This window comes from Danio rerio, chromosome 20, assembly GCF_049306965.1.
Source record: "Danio rerio strain Tuebingen ecotype United States chromosome 20, GRCz12tu, whole genome shotgun sequence".
NCBI classification, from domain to species: Eukaryota; Metazoa; Chordata; class Actinopteri; order Cypriniformes; family Danionidae; genus Danio; species Danio rerio.
In genome coordinates this window covers 47,421,479-47,437,500 of record NC_133195.1, presented here as the reverse complement: position 1 = coordinate 47,437,500, position 16,022 = coordinate 47,421,479, and the positions used below count along the sequence as shown (strand labels likewise).

At 36.6% G+C, this 16,022-nt stretch overlaps 1 protein-coding gene across 31 annotated transcripts in view; it reads left to right on the top strand.

Annotated features, from left to right (window-relative positions):
• Positions 1 to 16,022, top strand: part of runx2b (RUNX family transcription factor 2b) — a 284,262-nt gene that overhangs the window by 148,574 nt on the left and 119,666 nt on the right. For all 31 annotated transcript variants that reach the window (XM_073932312.1, XM_073932283.1, XM_073932295.1 and 28 more), the window contains one exon: positions 1,042 to 1,138. Coding sequence is in view for 14 of the 31 variants with exons in the window: in XM_073932283.1 (XP_073788384.1) it covers positions 1,042 to 1,138 (97 nt within the window). In the remaining 17 variants the exon portion in view is untranslated. The remainder of the gene's footprint in view (positions 1 to 1,041; positions 1,139 to 16,022) is intronic.

Here is a 16,022-nt window from a genome sequence, read left to right as displayed (position 1 = left end):
AATTATTTAAAGTTACTTGCTTTTATTCTGAGGTAGAATGTATTGTACTCGCTCATTGGCTACATTCATTCATTCATTTTCTTGTCGGCTTAGCCCCTTTATTAATGCAGGGTCGCCACAGCGGAATGAACCGCCAACTTATCCAGCAAGTTTTTTACGCAGCGGATGCCCTTTCAGCCGCAACCCATCTCTGGGAAACATCCACACACTACGGACAATTTAGCCTACCCAATTCACCTGTACCGCATGTCTTTTGCATGTCGCGAAGGCAGGGAGAACATGCAAACTCCACACAGAAATGCCAACTGAGCCTAGATTCGAACCAGCAACCTTCTTGCTGTGAGGTGACAGCACTACCTACTGCGCCACTGCCTCGCCTCATTGGCTACATGTCTTTGTATATCAAAATATGTAATAAAGTACTTTTTATAATATTAGAAAGTGCCTAGAAGCTTGGATATTATGAAATATATGCCATGATTTTGTTTTACCTTTATAGCTTCTATGTAAAAAGGATAAAAGTTTTCCACAGAAAATTCTTCTTTTTCACTCAAGAATATGTCATATTAAAAGTTAAATATGTTATGAATGCTGTTTCATGTTGTTCTCAAGACGTAATTTAAACAACTGTCAAGGTCTTTTAATCTGGTTTATGCTTTTGGCTCATGGAGATGGCACTGGCTTTACGGCTGCCAGTGTGGCCAACACTCACAAAACAAACATCAACGCCAGACTGTTTTTGTTCCCGCTACCCCTGATCTGGCCAACATACTGCAGTCTTTTATTAGCACTTATAATATTCAAGCAAAAGTTGTTCAGATGTTTAGGGTCAGTAGGGTTTTAGGATTATATTTATATTTAATATTATTTATCTAATTTAGTCATTTAGTGATAAATATACACATTCTTTGAAATGTAAAATTTTACAAAAACCAAAATCTAATGAATGAAAAACTAAATCAATGAAGTCTTAATTGAATCAAAATCATTTAATCTATACTCCACTCTGTCTTAATCTGATCTTCTTTTTTTTACCTGCAGGTTCAGAGCTCTACTGATCATAACTCCAGCTCGTTTTTGACTAAAGTAAATGAGTGTGTTTCATTGCTCCCAGCCTCTCCTGCACCCATAACCAGCGGTAAGCCAGCAGTCCATATACAGTACATACTTGTAAAACAAAGCTGACACTAGATTTATTTCACAGACATGAATAACTGCACAGGAGAACTGTGACTAAATGTTGAAATGGCCATTTTCAAGAGTCTACAGTGAAGAATTGGGCCATGGAGTATAATCATCACTGTATATCATATTACAAGCATGTTCCATTCCGCAATTCTTTATTAGACACACGACAACCTTAATTACAGCGTCTGCATTCACTTGAGTAATATTGTTTGTTTATACCATTAAACACATCTTTAAATCCTGTTCGGCCGGTGAGAGCATGGCCTGCTCCTCAATACACAGATTTGCAAGTCAAGTCAAGTTTTATTTGTCACATACATAGTTATACAAAGTATGACCAGCAGTGAAATGTAGGTCAGGTCCGCTCCAGAGATGCAAGTATAGATAAACAAAAAATTAAATATTAAGGAAAAAGAAGAAAAAGAAAAAGCGTGCAAAAAAAGATGTGCAAATTATACAAGGTAATAAGAATAGCAGCAATATGATGTACTTATGAATATGACTACTACAGTGATAAATACGAAAAAATCACGTAATGTGTAACACCGGGTTAGAATTTAGTAGCCTGATGGCCTGGGGAAAGAAACTCCTCCTAAGTCTCTCAGTTTTTGCCATCAAGCTACGAAATCGTTTTCTAGATGAAAGCAAAGTGAATAGATAATTGTCAGGATGGTTTAAGTCCTTACAGATTTTAACAGCTCTATTCTTACAGCGTTTAATATAGATGTCCTGCAAGGAGGGGAAACTCTAAAACGCACAACTCTTTGATTTTATTGGTTTACTGAGATACAAGTATTTCTCATTAGCTCTGTTTACTTCAAACAGCATTAATACCATAGGAATGGGGGGCTTTTTTCAGTTCATTCATGACAATTTGCATTTATATAATGGTATTATTATTAGCAGTATTATTATGATTGAATCACCATATGGGGCATAAAAACAGAACATGTGTTTGGATTTTTTTTAACAAGTGTTTTTATTAGTTTTACATTATTAATAATTACCAAACAACACAACAATAATAAAACAAAGAAAAACAAGGAATAAGCATGATAATACAAAGAAAATAATGGTAATAATAATTAAAATAAAGAAAAATAGATAAAAGAAAAAAAAACAAACAAACAAAAAAATAAATAAGTTATTATATAAAAAAACAATTAGGGCATATTAACGGTTTCTATGAAAATACAAAAAGACAGTCAATAGGGGTAGTGAGCATATTAAGCATTACACTGCTGTTCAGAATCCGCATTATATTGGTCCGGGTGATCAAGAAATGGTTGCCATATATTATAAAACTTAGTAAGATTATCAATGACTCCATATCGAACTCTTTCCATGTGCAATATTTGAGTGAGATAAGTTAACCATGTCTTAAATTGAAGAACAGAATCAGATTTCCACAGTTTTAAGATGACACTCTTAGCAATGATCATTCCATAAATGATGGTGCTTTGTATATACACATTATGATCCAGCAAAGAACTAGAGTACCCAAATATAGCAATTTCTGGCTCAGGTGTCAAGGTAAAACCATACATATCGGAAAACTATTTAAATATGTCACACCAGAAATTATAAAGTTTTGGGCACGTCCAAAAGAGGTGGGTCAGGGAGCCTTCAGCAGACTTACACCGGTCACATGTAGGGGAAATGGTGGGAAAAATTCGGTGTAATTTAGATTTTGAATAGTGCTGTCTATGCATTACTTTAAATTGAATTAACTGATGCATGGAATTAATAGAACAAGATAGAATTCTTTGTGTTCAGATTTTTGACCACACTTTGTTATCATTGTTCATTTATTTGTTTGCTGGAAATTAGAACTGAATTCGAAATAGTTTTGAAACAAATCTTTCCACCCATCATTCAGCATAAGTGGGTCACATAACCTATTTGAATGTTTTTAAGTGCACACTGAAACATGATTCAGGAACAAACCTTGGATCAAAATATAAATAATTGCGATGTACTTGGCTGTTAAACAATAAAAAAGGTCTTTCTTTCTCGCTGAGCCAGAGATTTCTCGATAGAGATATTGTTTAAGGCCGTACTCACACTATGTACAGTTGCCTTGAACCAGGCCGAAGCACACTTGTACCCTCTCCTGTGTCCCCCGACAGCCCGCACTCACATTGCATTTGGGCCTGAGCATGCTTACGTCATCGATGATGCGCTGTTCAGTAAGCGCTCTCACTCAGCACAGTGGAGATTTCTTTATATTGTTATCTCGCTTTGGTCGTTTGAGATGCAGTGACAAGCAGTGAAATATTTCGGCAAACAGATCAGCCACTTTTGATGCTCATAAACAATCATCAACAAAGTCCTCACAAACAAAGTCCTCGTGCTGCAGAAATTTGCTAAAGCTGTCATGCAGTGAGGGGTTTGCGTCTTTAATAATCTATGACAGTTTGCGTGCATTGAACAGTAAGAATGATTAATAAATCCATATGAAACAGTCCCTTAAATGTGACATCTCGTCTTCAGTTTTGTGCTCAGGCGCACTTTGCACTCACACTACAAGAGTACCATGCCAAAGCCCAAGTGAACCGCGCTCTGGCACATCTCTTCCAACTAGGCCAGGGCTGGCCAACAGAACTGTGCCTGAGCCCGATTCAGAGCACTCACACTTTTCAAACGATCCGGTTCGGATAGCATAGTGTGAGTACGCCCTAATAGCCTATTGTAATTTATGTTTTAAATGTTGTTTAAAGTATTTATAGCGTACACATTTTATACGCATTTATAAGCCAACTTTTATTTTTTGATTCCTCATTCGGATTTCTTTTTTAGTGTTGATAAAGTTAGCCTAATTTATGATACAAAGTGTGAAATGTCAGTATCGATGATGACCATTTTTATGCTGTGTAGTTTGACTCAGTCTTTTAAATGCAACTAAACATGCTATAAATGCATATTAAAATGTATTTTTATTTGTATAATGGATATATCCCTATGCTAATCGATAGAGGGCTTTGGATTCTAGTTCGCTAGACAGCAGCAGCTGCCCCCCAACCCCCATTCCCCTTTTCGTATGCTAATGGTCCCTGCGTCCTTCTTTCCGTCTATCCATCATTCATCCATCCATCTTTGTATTACTCCATCCACATATCCATCCGCCTTTCTATTATTCCATCCATCCATCATTCAGTCAATTGTTCCATCCGTCCATCTACCCATCTATCCATCTATACATGCACACATCTTTATAACTTTTACATCTTTGCATCTTATCCTCGATCCATCTACCCAGCTTTCTTTCTTTGCATCTTTCCATCAATCTGTCCTTCCATCCATCGTTCTTTCTGTCATTTTCATCCATCCATCCACCTTTCTATATTTCCATCGTTCTATCCATCATTCAGTCAGTTCTTTATTCATTCATCTACCCATGCATCCATCCGTCTGTTTGTCAATCCATCCATTCATCCATCCGTCTTTCTATTTTTGCATCCATACATCCTTCTATCATTCAGTCTATTGTTCTATACATCCATTTACCTATATATCTGTTCATCCATCCATCTTTACATCCATCTGTCTGTCCATCCATCTATTAGTCCATTCTCTCCCCAACGATTCCTTCAATCCATACACACATCTTTAAATCCATCCATCCATCCAGCTTTCTATCTTTCTATCCATCATCTATAAAAAAGTGTCATGCAGGGAAATCTGATATTCACCATATACGGCATATTAAGTAAACTTTCAGATAACAAGGTTACGGATTTTTTTATATTTCTTACAGTTTTTTTTTACCATTAAAATCGCAGACATTTGTTACAGTGTGCATATAGTACATGTCCAATAATTATTTCTTTCCTGAGCAAAGTCTGTTTGTCTCTGCTTGTTTATTTGTATCTAGGATGTAATGTTTAATTCCTCTGAGTTGAGTAACAGGACAGAAACGTGAGGAAAGAACATCATATATATTGATCACAGACGAACTCAAGCTTCCTCCATCCCGTTTCCTTTCAATCTCTCCATCTCTGTTAATTCAGTCCCCGCGACCACATTACACAGAGTGTTTACTGATCAATTCCAGATTTGATTTACCACAAAACCAACAAATCAGCAGATTCACAGAAATGTTATTAGTGCCACTCAAGTTTGCTGTAAAAGTCTCATTCGCTTTCATTTGTCCTCGATTAGATTTGACAATGAGCTAGCTGCGCTAGTCCATTAGCACTGCGTAAACAAAACAAGTGCTTCATATGGAGAGTGCATCTGTTTCCTCAGAAAAGTGTGCTGGGTTATGCAGTCGTTTTGTAGAAAAAGTTTTATTACTTTTTAAGTGGATCTTAAAATTGTATTTCTTCTCAATGAATTGTTTTTATTTTATTTTTTACATCATAGACCAAATTTTGTGTATCATTTATAAAATAGTTCATCAAAGCATTTAACTGTACTATACATTTAAACATTCATTTATTATAATTATTAGAATCTGTAATATGTTACAATCTGTCCCCATACTTTAATTAATCAATTAATTCATTATTTTTCATATATGAATATATAAAAATCTTTAGAAAAAAAGGTATGCAAGGTTCACCAAAGTTTCATTATTTTATTTTGCAATAAATGATCAATAAAACATAATACACACAAAAATTAGGTACTCTCTTCACCGAACTAGCACTATTTTTATTAAATTGTGGCAACCCCTTCGCAAATATGTCCAAACTCTTCAGCTTGACCCTGCTCCTTCTGAGTCCCCACCCCTTAATGCCCAGCTTTTACGGGAAACTATTTCTGGTCAACACATTGTAGACTTGTTTTTTACGTATATAAGATTGCACTAGTGTTGTTGTTTTTTATTTATTTATCTATTTATTTTTATTATTTTATTTTTATTTATTATTATTTATAAATTTTTATTATTTTATTATAATATTATTAATATTATTTGCTCAAAATACTCTTCAGTGTATTTGCTTATTGTTATATGTTTGTCTTTTAAAATTTTTGTAATGTTTCACAATGTATAAATAAAACATTAAAAAAATAATTTATATATATATATATATATATATATATATATATATATATATATATATATATATATATATATATATAATAGACTATAATTTACATGTATATGTGTGTGTATATGTACAAAGTGGTGAGTGTACTGTATATACATACACACACATATAAATATATATATATATATATATATGCTCATTAACGCACATTTCTAATCAGCCAATCACATGGCTGCAAAACAGTGCATTTAGGCATGTACACATGGTCAAGACGATCTGCTGCAGTTCAAACCGAGCATCAGAATGGGGAAGAAAGGTGATTTAAGTGACGTGGCATGGTTGTTAGTGCCAGATGGGCTGGTCTGAGTAATTCAGAAACTGTTGATCTACTGGGATTTTCATACAAAGCCACCTCTAGGGTGTACAGAGAATTGTTCGAAAGAGAGAAATAATCCAGTGAGAACAGTGGGCAGAAATGCCTTGTTGATGTTAGAGGTCAAAAGAGAATGGCCAGAATGATTCGAGCTGATAGAAAGACAACAATAACTCAAATATCACTCGTTTCAACCGAGATATGCTAAAGAGCATCTCTGAACGCACAACACATCAAACCTTGCTACAGCAGTGGAAGACCACACGGGTGCCACTCCTGTCAGTTAAGAACAGGAAACTGAGGCTACAATTTGCATAGGCTCACCAAGATTGGACAATAGAACAACATATCAATAGGACATTAGAAAAATGTAGCCTCGTCTGATGAGTCTCGATTTCTGCTGCGACAATCAGATGTGGTAGGGTCAGAATTCGGTGTCAACAAAATGAAAGCATGGATCCATCCTGCCTTGTATCAACAGTTCAGGCTGCTGGTGGAGGTGTAATGGTGCAGGGGATATTTCCTTGGCACACTTTGGGCCCATTAGTACCAACTGAGCATTGTGTCAACACCACAGCTTACATGGGTATTGTTGCTGATAGTCATTGTTATTGTGATTTGTTACTGTTGCTGATGGTCCATCCCTTTATGACCACAGTTAACTTATCTTCTGATGGCTACTTCCAGCAGAATAACGCACCTATGTCATAAAGAGTGAATCATCTAAGACTGCTTTCTTGAAGATTACAAAGAGTTCACTGTACTCAAATGGCCTCCACAGTCACCAGATCTCAATCCAATAGAGCACCTTTGGGATGTGCTGGAATGGGAGATTTGCATCATGGATGTGCAGCCGACAAATCTGCAGCAACTGTGTGACCATATCATGTCAATACGGACCAAAATCTATGAGGAATATACCTTTTTGAATCTATTCCACGAAGGATATAGGCAGTTCTGAAGGCAAAAGGGGGTCCAAGGCGGTACTAGTAAGGTGTACCTAATAAGGTGGCCAGTGAGTGTATTAGTATGTGTGTATATTAGTATATATTATAAGTAAAATATAATTATAAGTAAGTATGTATGTATATATGTATGTATGTATATTATAAGTAAAAGTGTCCAAAGTTGAAAAATGTCAATGTTATTTTTTTAATTATGTATGAATTCTTTTTTTTCACCATCCAAAAACAGCACAAAGTCCAATGTTAAATGGATTAATAACAAATAAAGTACCAATCTAATGAAGCGCATGAATTTATAGCAGAACAGTGTAAGCGTAACTGCTCCCTTAACATTACTACAGACGTCTGTTAAATTTGACCAAACAACTGAAAGCTGCGGGATGTTAGTATTCTCTCAACTGCTGAACGAGAATTTAAAGCAAAGAGAAAAACCTGAAGCTATAAATTGTCATGCAAACGGACTATTTTAAAAGTCAAATGGCCGTCATTATGATCACCCAAGAACTCTAGGTGTCATTTTATCTTAGGGCAGACTTTGACAGAAGCATATGAGTTGTGCCGTATTGACCACACACAGAAGTGTAATCGTAAAACAGGGAAGATATTAAAGGAGTAAAATAACACATTTCCTTGAAAGGCCTGCAATAATGGAGGGTTCTTTTGAAATGAACACTGTATCCGGAGGCTGCAGCCCTCCGAGGTTTGCCCTCACACTTCCAAAGCAAGCAGTCCAAGAATATCAGATCCCAGCTCCAACCTTTCCCAACAAAAAATAAAATGAGTCCAGAAGCATTAAATGTGACATGAACACAAACGCCGGCGAGAGACAGAAAGGTGCTCAGGTTCAGCAATGTTGTTGTAGTTTTAAGTTGCTTTCTGTTTCTCTTGGTGAGTTTCATCTATCCATCTGCCCATTGTGCTGTCTATATTCTTTTCTGTTGTTCAGTCTATCCATCCATCCATCCATCCATCCATCCATCCATCCATCTATTCATCCCATGTTCTATTTGTACTTTATTCTGTCTATCTATCCATCATTTTGTCCATCCATCCATCTATTTTTCCACCATACTATCTGTCCATTATTCAGTTATTGTTCCGTTCATCCACCCATCCATCTTTCTACTACGCATCCATTCAACATTCTGTCCGTCATGTCCATCCACGCATCTATTCATCCATCAATCTTTCTGTCTTTCATTCATTCCATCCATCTATCTTTCCACTATTCATTTAATCAATCCATCCATCCATCTTTTTATTCATCCATCCATCAAACCAACTTTCTATCTTTGCATCTTTTCATCATTCTGTCTTTGTATCTTTCTAACGTTGCATCTTTCCATTGATTCAGCCATCCATCCATCAATCTTTCTATCTTTGCATCTTTCTGTCCATCCATCCACCTTTCTATGTTTGCATCTTTCTGTCCATCCATCATTGTCTTTGCATCCTTCCATCCATTCATCCATCGTCCATCCATCCATATTTCTAACTTTGCATCTTTCCATCCATCCAACTTTCTATCTTTGCATATTTCAATCAATCCATTTTTTCCATTCATCCAGGCTTGTATCTTTCCATCCATCCGTTGATCTGTCTTTGCATCTTTCTATCCATCCATCCATCCATCCATCCATCCATCCATTCGTCTATCCATCCATCCTTGTATCTTTCCATCCATCTTTCTATCTTTGCTTATATCCATCTTTCCATCTTTCCATCCAGCCATACATCTATTTTTGGATGTTCTTTTCACCCATCCATGTTTTTATCTTTACTTTCAGTACATCTATTTTTCTATCTTTCCGTCATTCTATCTATTCATCCACCAATCTATTGTTCTGTTTATCAGTCAGTTTGTCATTCATCGTTCCTTGCATACAATACATAGATCATTCCATCCAGTCATCCATATATATCTCTCTATCCCTCTTTCTATTCCCTAATCATCCCATCCATCCATCCATCCATCCATCCATCTATTGTTTAATGCATCACCCATCCATCCACCCATTATTCCATATATACATTCGTCCATAGTTTAATACACCAAAATCAATCCAACAGTACTTAATACATAATTGAGGAAAAACAAAACAAACAAAAACAATCATCTTTTCATCCATCTTTCTTTTTCTCTTTGCATCATCCATCCATTCAACTTTCTATCTTTCCATCATTCCATTCATCCATCTTTTCACTATCCATCCATCCATCCATCCATCCAACTTTCCATTTTTTAATATTTCCATTCATCACTCCATCTGTATGCCTTTCTATCTTTGCATATTTCCATCCATCTGTCTTTCTATCTTTGCGTCTTTCCGTCAATCTATCTATCATCCATCTCTTTATCTTTGCATCTTTCCAACCATCTTTGCATTTTTTTCATCCATCCATTTGTCCATTCTATCTTCGCTGCTTTTCATCCATCCATCTATCTTTCTATCTTTGCCATCATTCCATCCATCCTACCATCTTCCTATCTTTCCATTATTCTATCCATCAATCCATCTTTCTATTCTTCTGTTCATCAGTAGGTCTATCATCCATCCATCCTTGCATACATAGTTTCATGTATCATTCCATCCAGTCATCCATATATCCTTCTATCCCTCTTTCTATTTTCAAATTTTTCCATCTATCACCCATCCATCCATCTGTTGTTCCATGCATCCAACTATCTACCATAATATATTAATTTTCCTTCGGCTTAGTCCCTTTATTCATCAGGGGTCACCACAGCCGAACGAACTGCCAACTTATCCCACATATGTTTTACACAGCGGATGTCCTTCCAGCTGCTATCTAGTATTGGGAAACACCCATATACACTAACGTTCACACATACACTACGGCCAATTTAGTTTATTTAATTCATCTGTACCGCATGTCTTTGGACTGTGGGGCAAACCGGAGCACTCTGAGGAAACCCATGCCAAGACTGGGAGAACATGCAAACTCCAACTGACACAGCTGGGACTCGAACCAGCGATCTTTTTGCTGTGAAACAACTAAGCCACCGAGTTGTCCTACTTGATACATAATTGGGAAAAACAAAACAAACAAGAACACTAATGCATGATGTGCTAATAAAATGAATAGAAGTCAAAACAAATGGATTTTATGATAGTATCTTTAATGTAGTACTTTAAATTTGCTGTATTTTTACATTGTGGTTTGTAAAGCATTATTGAAAAAATATGCTGCAATGCTACACAATTAAAAGCAAAATCAAACGTTGTAAAAACGTTTTGTGATTGCTGGGAAAACTACTGTCTAAATTTAGCGCACATCCCTCACCCATTGTTTCCCTACCAACGAAGCCTAGTAATACCAACAGAAAGGTGCAAATTATGCGTGAAACCGTGAACTCTTGAAAAGCTGGGTTTTATTACAGGAACTATAATATTTTGTGAGACATGAGCTGCTGGGATTCAGCATCTTGCTTGAGGTAAAGGCAGAAGTTAACCAAACCAAGAAATTCCCCTAAGCTTATTTTAGTGGAGCTTGGTACATTTTGCATGCCTAAATAAAAACACAAGCTTTTTTTTCCTTAAATGTCAGGATGAGGGGAAAAATACTTTTGTTTGTAGTTCAAATTAAGTCCAGGTTGAATGAAGACATTTTAGGAGAGAAGAAAAAAACTTCCAAGGTGTCTTGCACATGGTCATTTGCACAGGCTTGGTCATTTGAGGAATGGTCAGCAAACAGTTGAGCAAATATGTGTATTGGATCCAGCCTTGAAGCATTTCGCTTTTATCCCAAATGAGCATCTCATTAAATCAGCGACTGATTTCAAATCATCATCAATCCATTTTCTCATGATCGCACTTAAATACAACAAACCATAATAGCATCCAAACTAATTAAATCCCCAATGAATTTCATCCCAAATCCTGTCATATGCGTTTATCATCAGATTTGACTCCACATGTTGCCTTCCTTACCCACAATCCAAGACTAGCCGAAAGGGGTGTCAGGATTACTGTTGAATCATGATCTCTGAGGGCGATAAAAGCCGTCCCGTTAGTATCTGAGCTCTGCGGATTGACCAGACCACCAGAATGGAGGATTGTTGGCACAGAGGCAGACTCTTTGGTGAGGCTATTAAATCATCTTTGCCTGGTTCCATCTCAATATAGCAGCAGAGTAAATATTTGAGTAATACTTACTGAAGGTACGGCTCTGGGTTCAGGCCAAAATCACCACTACAGGCAAAATGACTGAATAGGGAGCATTCAGCGGAGCCACCGATCATCGCTGAATTCAACATCTCGGTGTCTCCGGAGGACACTGGGAATAAAATGACGCTGGTCTGGGGCCGTGGGTAACAGAGTAATTGGGGAGGCCGTGAGCTATTCTTTGATAGAGCGGATGGTGAGGTGGAGATGGATGGTGTTTTTGTTTTGCTAGATTAATTTCATTTACACTTAGGCTGATGAATATTTTCTAAGAGTCTTGATGAAAAGGTCTATTTTCTTTTGCTCTTGGTTTTAGGTTTTGGTCATTGATGAGCAGCGTGGGCACATTAATTAAACTAATTAGTTACCAGTTTACAATTAGTAACTGAGTCAGTAACTAAATTACCTCATTAGGAAAAAGCTTACAAAATGTATGTTGATTTAAATTGGATATCCATCAATCCATTCATCTTTCTATATTTGTATCTTTCCATCCAAAAATCCATATTTCTATTTTTTTAATCCATCCATCCATCCATCCATCCATCTTTACTTCTGTCCGTTTTTGCATCCGTCTGTCTTTGCATCCATCCATCTTTGCATCCATCTTTGCATCCATCCACCTTTGCAACCATTCGCCTTTGCATCCATCTGTCTTGGATCCATTCATTTTTTCTTTCTTTGCGTGTCTCTGTCTGCCTTTGTGACTTTCCGTCTTTCCGTCCATCCGTCTTTCTGTCTATCTGTCATCCCATCTGTCCTTCTTCGCGTCTTTCCGTCCTTCTCTATTTGCATCTTTCCGTCCATCCATCTTAGCGATTTTGTCTGTCTTCTCTTCTGTCCGTCTTCGCATCCATCCATTTTTGCATCCATCCGTCTTTATAACCATTCTTCTTTTTATCTTTGCATCTTTCCATCCATCCATCTTTCTGCTTTCTATATTTTTATCCATCTATTTTTCTATCTTTGTACCTTTCCATCCAGTAATCCATATTTCTATTGTTTTAATCCATTCATCCATCCATCCATCCTTGCATCTGTCCATTTTTGCATCCGTCTGTCTTTGCATCCATCTGTCTTGAATCCATTCGTATTTTCTTTCTTTGTGTCTTTCCATCCGTCCATCTTTGTGTCTTTCCGTCTTCACAACTTTCCGTCCATTCGTCTTTGCGTTTTTCTGTCTATCTGTCATCCCATCTGTCCGTCTTTGCATCCATCCACCTTTGCATCTATCCTCCTTTACATCAATCTGTCTTCTATCTATCCATCCTTTCTTTCTTTGCATCTTTCTCCACTGTCCGTCTCTTTCCGTCTTCACGTCTTTCCATCCATCTTTTTTGTCTATCTGTCATCCCATCTGTCCCGTCTTAGCGTCTTTCCGTCCTTCTCTCTTTGCATCTTTCCGTCCATCCATCTTCGCAACTTTCTGTCTGTCTTCCCTTCTGTCCGCTTTTGCATCCATCCGCCTTTTCATCCATCCATCTTTCTATCCTTCCTTTTCTTTTCATGGCTTTCAGAGCAGTTCTTCTCATTCTCCTGATTGATCAACTTCAAATATAAAGACAAATCAGCTCGTTCAACCACACACATTTTACAAATCCAAGCCGACAGCTCCCAAATTTTTAGACATGTTTAAAAATCATCAAGAGCTTGTGAGAAACTTAACTCGTAAGTCCCTATCACAGGGTTCAAGCCATGAACATTTGGGTATTGGTGATTTATTTTATTTATTTTTTGCTAAATAAATCAGCTATGACATCTGTGCCTAAATGATGAAATAGAACAATGCAGTATTAGAAAATACAAACAGACCAAAATATGAACAAAACACATTCATTATCCTGGCTGAAAAGCAATGCTTGTTTATTCAATATTGATCATTAATCTACTACATTATAATTAAATAAAAAAATATTTTAAATGGTCTTTTATCGATTAAAGAAATCAGTTAGTTTCCATCAACACACTGCATATTTTATTTGGTCAAATAAACTTTTCTTGTCATCTTAACTTACATCAGTCAAACGGATTAAGTTAAGCATATTAATTTAAGCTTTGTATAACTAAAGAACAGTTTTACATCATAGTCATTCCTGATTAACTAATTACAGTAACTTAAAAGCATTTGTTGTCATGACTTTTTCTCAGTGTAGTATTAATTGTGCATTAAGCAAGGCAAACAACACAACATCATTTTACTTATCAAACAATATATTATTCATGTAAAAGGTTCGAGCCAGACATTTTCTTCTCCCCAACTTAAGTGAATTTTGTGAATAGATGGATTTGCTGCTAACTTTAAGGTGTCTGCTTTTAGAGTTATATTCGCAGAACTCATCATTCAAACAAATGTGCTTCAGCGACTCTTAACTCTTGTACACAAGTATGTTGAATAAGCACATTTTAAACCAGACCACCTCAAACTATTCATTTCATCAACATGTTTCATGATGTGTGTCTAAACTTCAACCTCTAATCACAGTGTCTGCTATTTTTAAGTGAAAAGTGTTCATAGCTGTGTGGTTCAGTCACATCTTGCAGTGCGTTACTGACTGGAATGACTGGAATTTCTGTACATTTCTCTATCAGTGTTTACATTCTGTTTTTTTATTTGGTTTTTGATTGATGTGTTTTCTGTGGAAATAATTAGGAACAGGAAAAGGGTCTTTATTTTAGATCCTGATTAAGAATTTGAAGTATTTTATAATTAGTAAGTTAATGCCGATGCTCCACATTTAGGTCAAGGACTATTTTACAGCCTGAGTCCCTGGTTTGGCTTTTTTTTTTTTACAATAATAAAACAGTATAAATATGATTCTAATATATACATACAGTGCTCAGTATAAATGAGTACAATCATCACAGATCTCTGTTTTAAAGTTGATATTTTCTACAGGATGCTTTACAATAATATATTTGTGCATATACATTAGATAAGTCAAAGTTAAAACCAGTACTGATCTAACAAAAAAAAAAAAATTAAGGTCACAATACAAAAAATAGTATACACGAATTATCATGCTAATATTAATTCATTTGTTGGGGAAAGCGGCCCGGTGGCTCAGTGGTTAGCTCGGTCGCCTCACAACAAGAAGGTCGCTGGGTCTCTGGTTCGAACCTCGGCTCAGTTGGCGTTTCTGTGTGGAGTTTGCATGTTCTCCCTGCCTTCGTGTGGGTTTCCTCCGGGTGCTCCGGTTTCCCCCACAGTCCAAAGACATGCGGTACAGGTGAATTGGGTAGGCTGAATTGTCCGGAGTGTGCGTGTGTGAATGAGTGTGTGGAGGTTTCCCAGAGATGGGTTGCGGCTGGAAGGGCATCCGCTGTGTAAAAACTTGCTGGATAAGTTGGTGGTTCATTCCGCTGTGGCGACCCCGGATTAATAAAGGGACTAAGCCGACAAGAAAATGAATGAATGAATGTTGGGGAAAGCGGCCCGGTGGCTCAGTGGTTGGCTCTGTCGCCTCACAGCAAGAAGGTCGCTTGTTCAAGCCCTGGTTGGGTCAGTTGCCATTTCCTCCAGGTGCTCCGGATTCCCCCACAGTCCAAAGACATGCAGTATAGGTCATTAATGGTGAATTGGCCTTAGTATATGTATAGGTGTGAATGGAAGAGTGCATGGGTGTTTCCCAGTATTGAGTTTCAGCTGGAAAAGTATCCGCTGCGTAAAAAATATACTGGATAAGTTGGTGGTTCATTCGGCTGTGGCGACCACTGATTAATAAAGGGACTAAGCCAAAGGAATGTTGGGGGAAAATATTATTATTAATAATAAAGAAAAATCAAGACAAACATTAAAACAATAAAATATAACTTTTTGTAGAAGTCCTGTAAATCATATTAAACAAATTTTGCAATAACTTGTGTGAATTTAAATGTATTATCTTTCTATTCTTAAGGCATTTGGTGTGTAAACTGTTATTTAAAATGGATATAACTGTCAATAAAACAGTTTATTTTAAAATGCTCCAAAATACAGGATGATTCAGAAAGAAAACCACAACTTTAAAAATCTGTATTTCATCAACATGATGGAACCTCAGGTAATTAATTAATTTTACTTAGTTTTTTTTTCAGTAGAAAACAAATTCATAGATGTTCAATATGACCCCTTCCTGACACCCGAGTGACATGAACCTGAAAGTTGTGGTATTCTTTTTGAATCACTCTGTATATTGGCTATATACACTTAAAAAATATTAAAATGTCCATTTTCAAAAGGGGGCTACTCATTTATGCAGAGCACTGTTCAGTTCATGCAAAAATAAAAAAATAATAAAAAGCATTACCCAGGGTCATGGAAAACCTGGAAAAG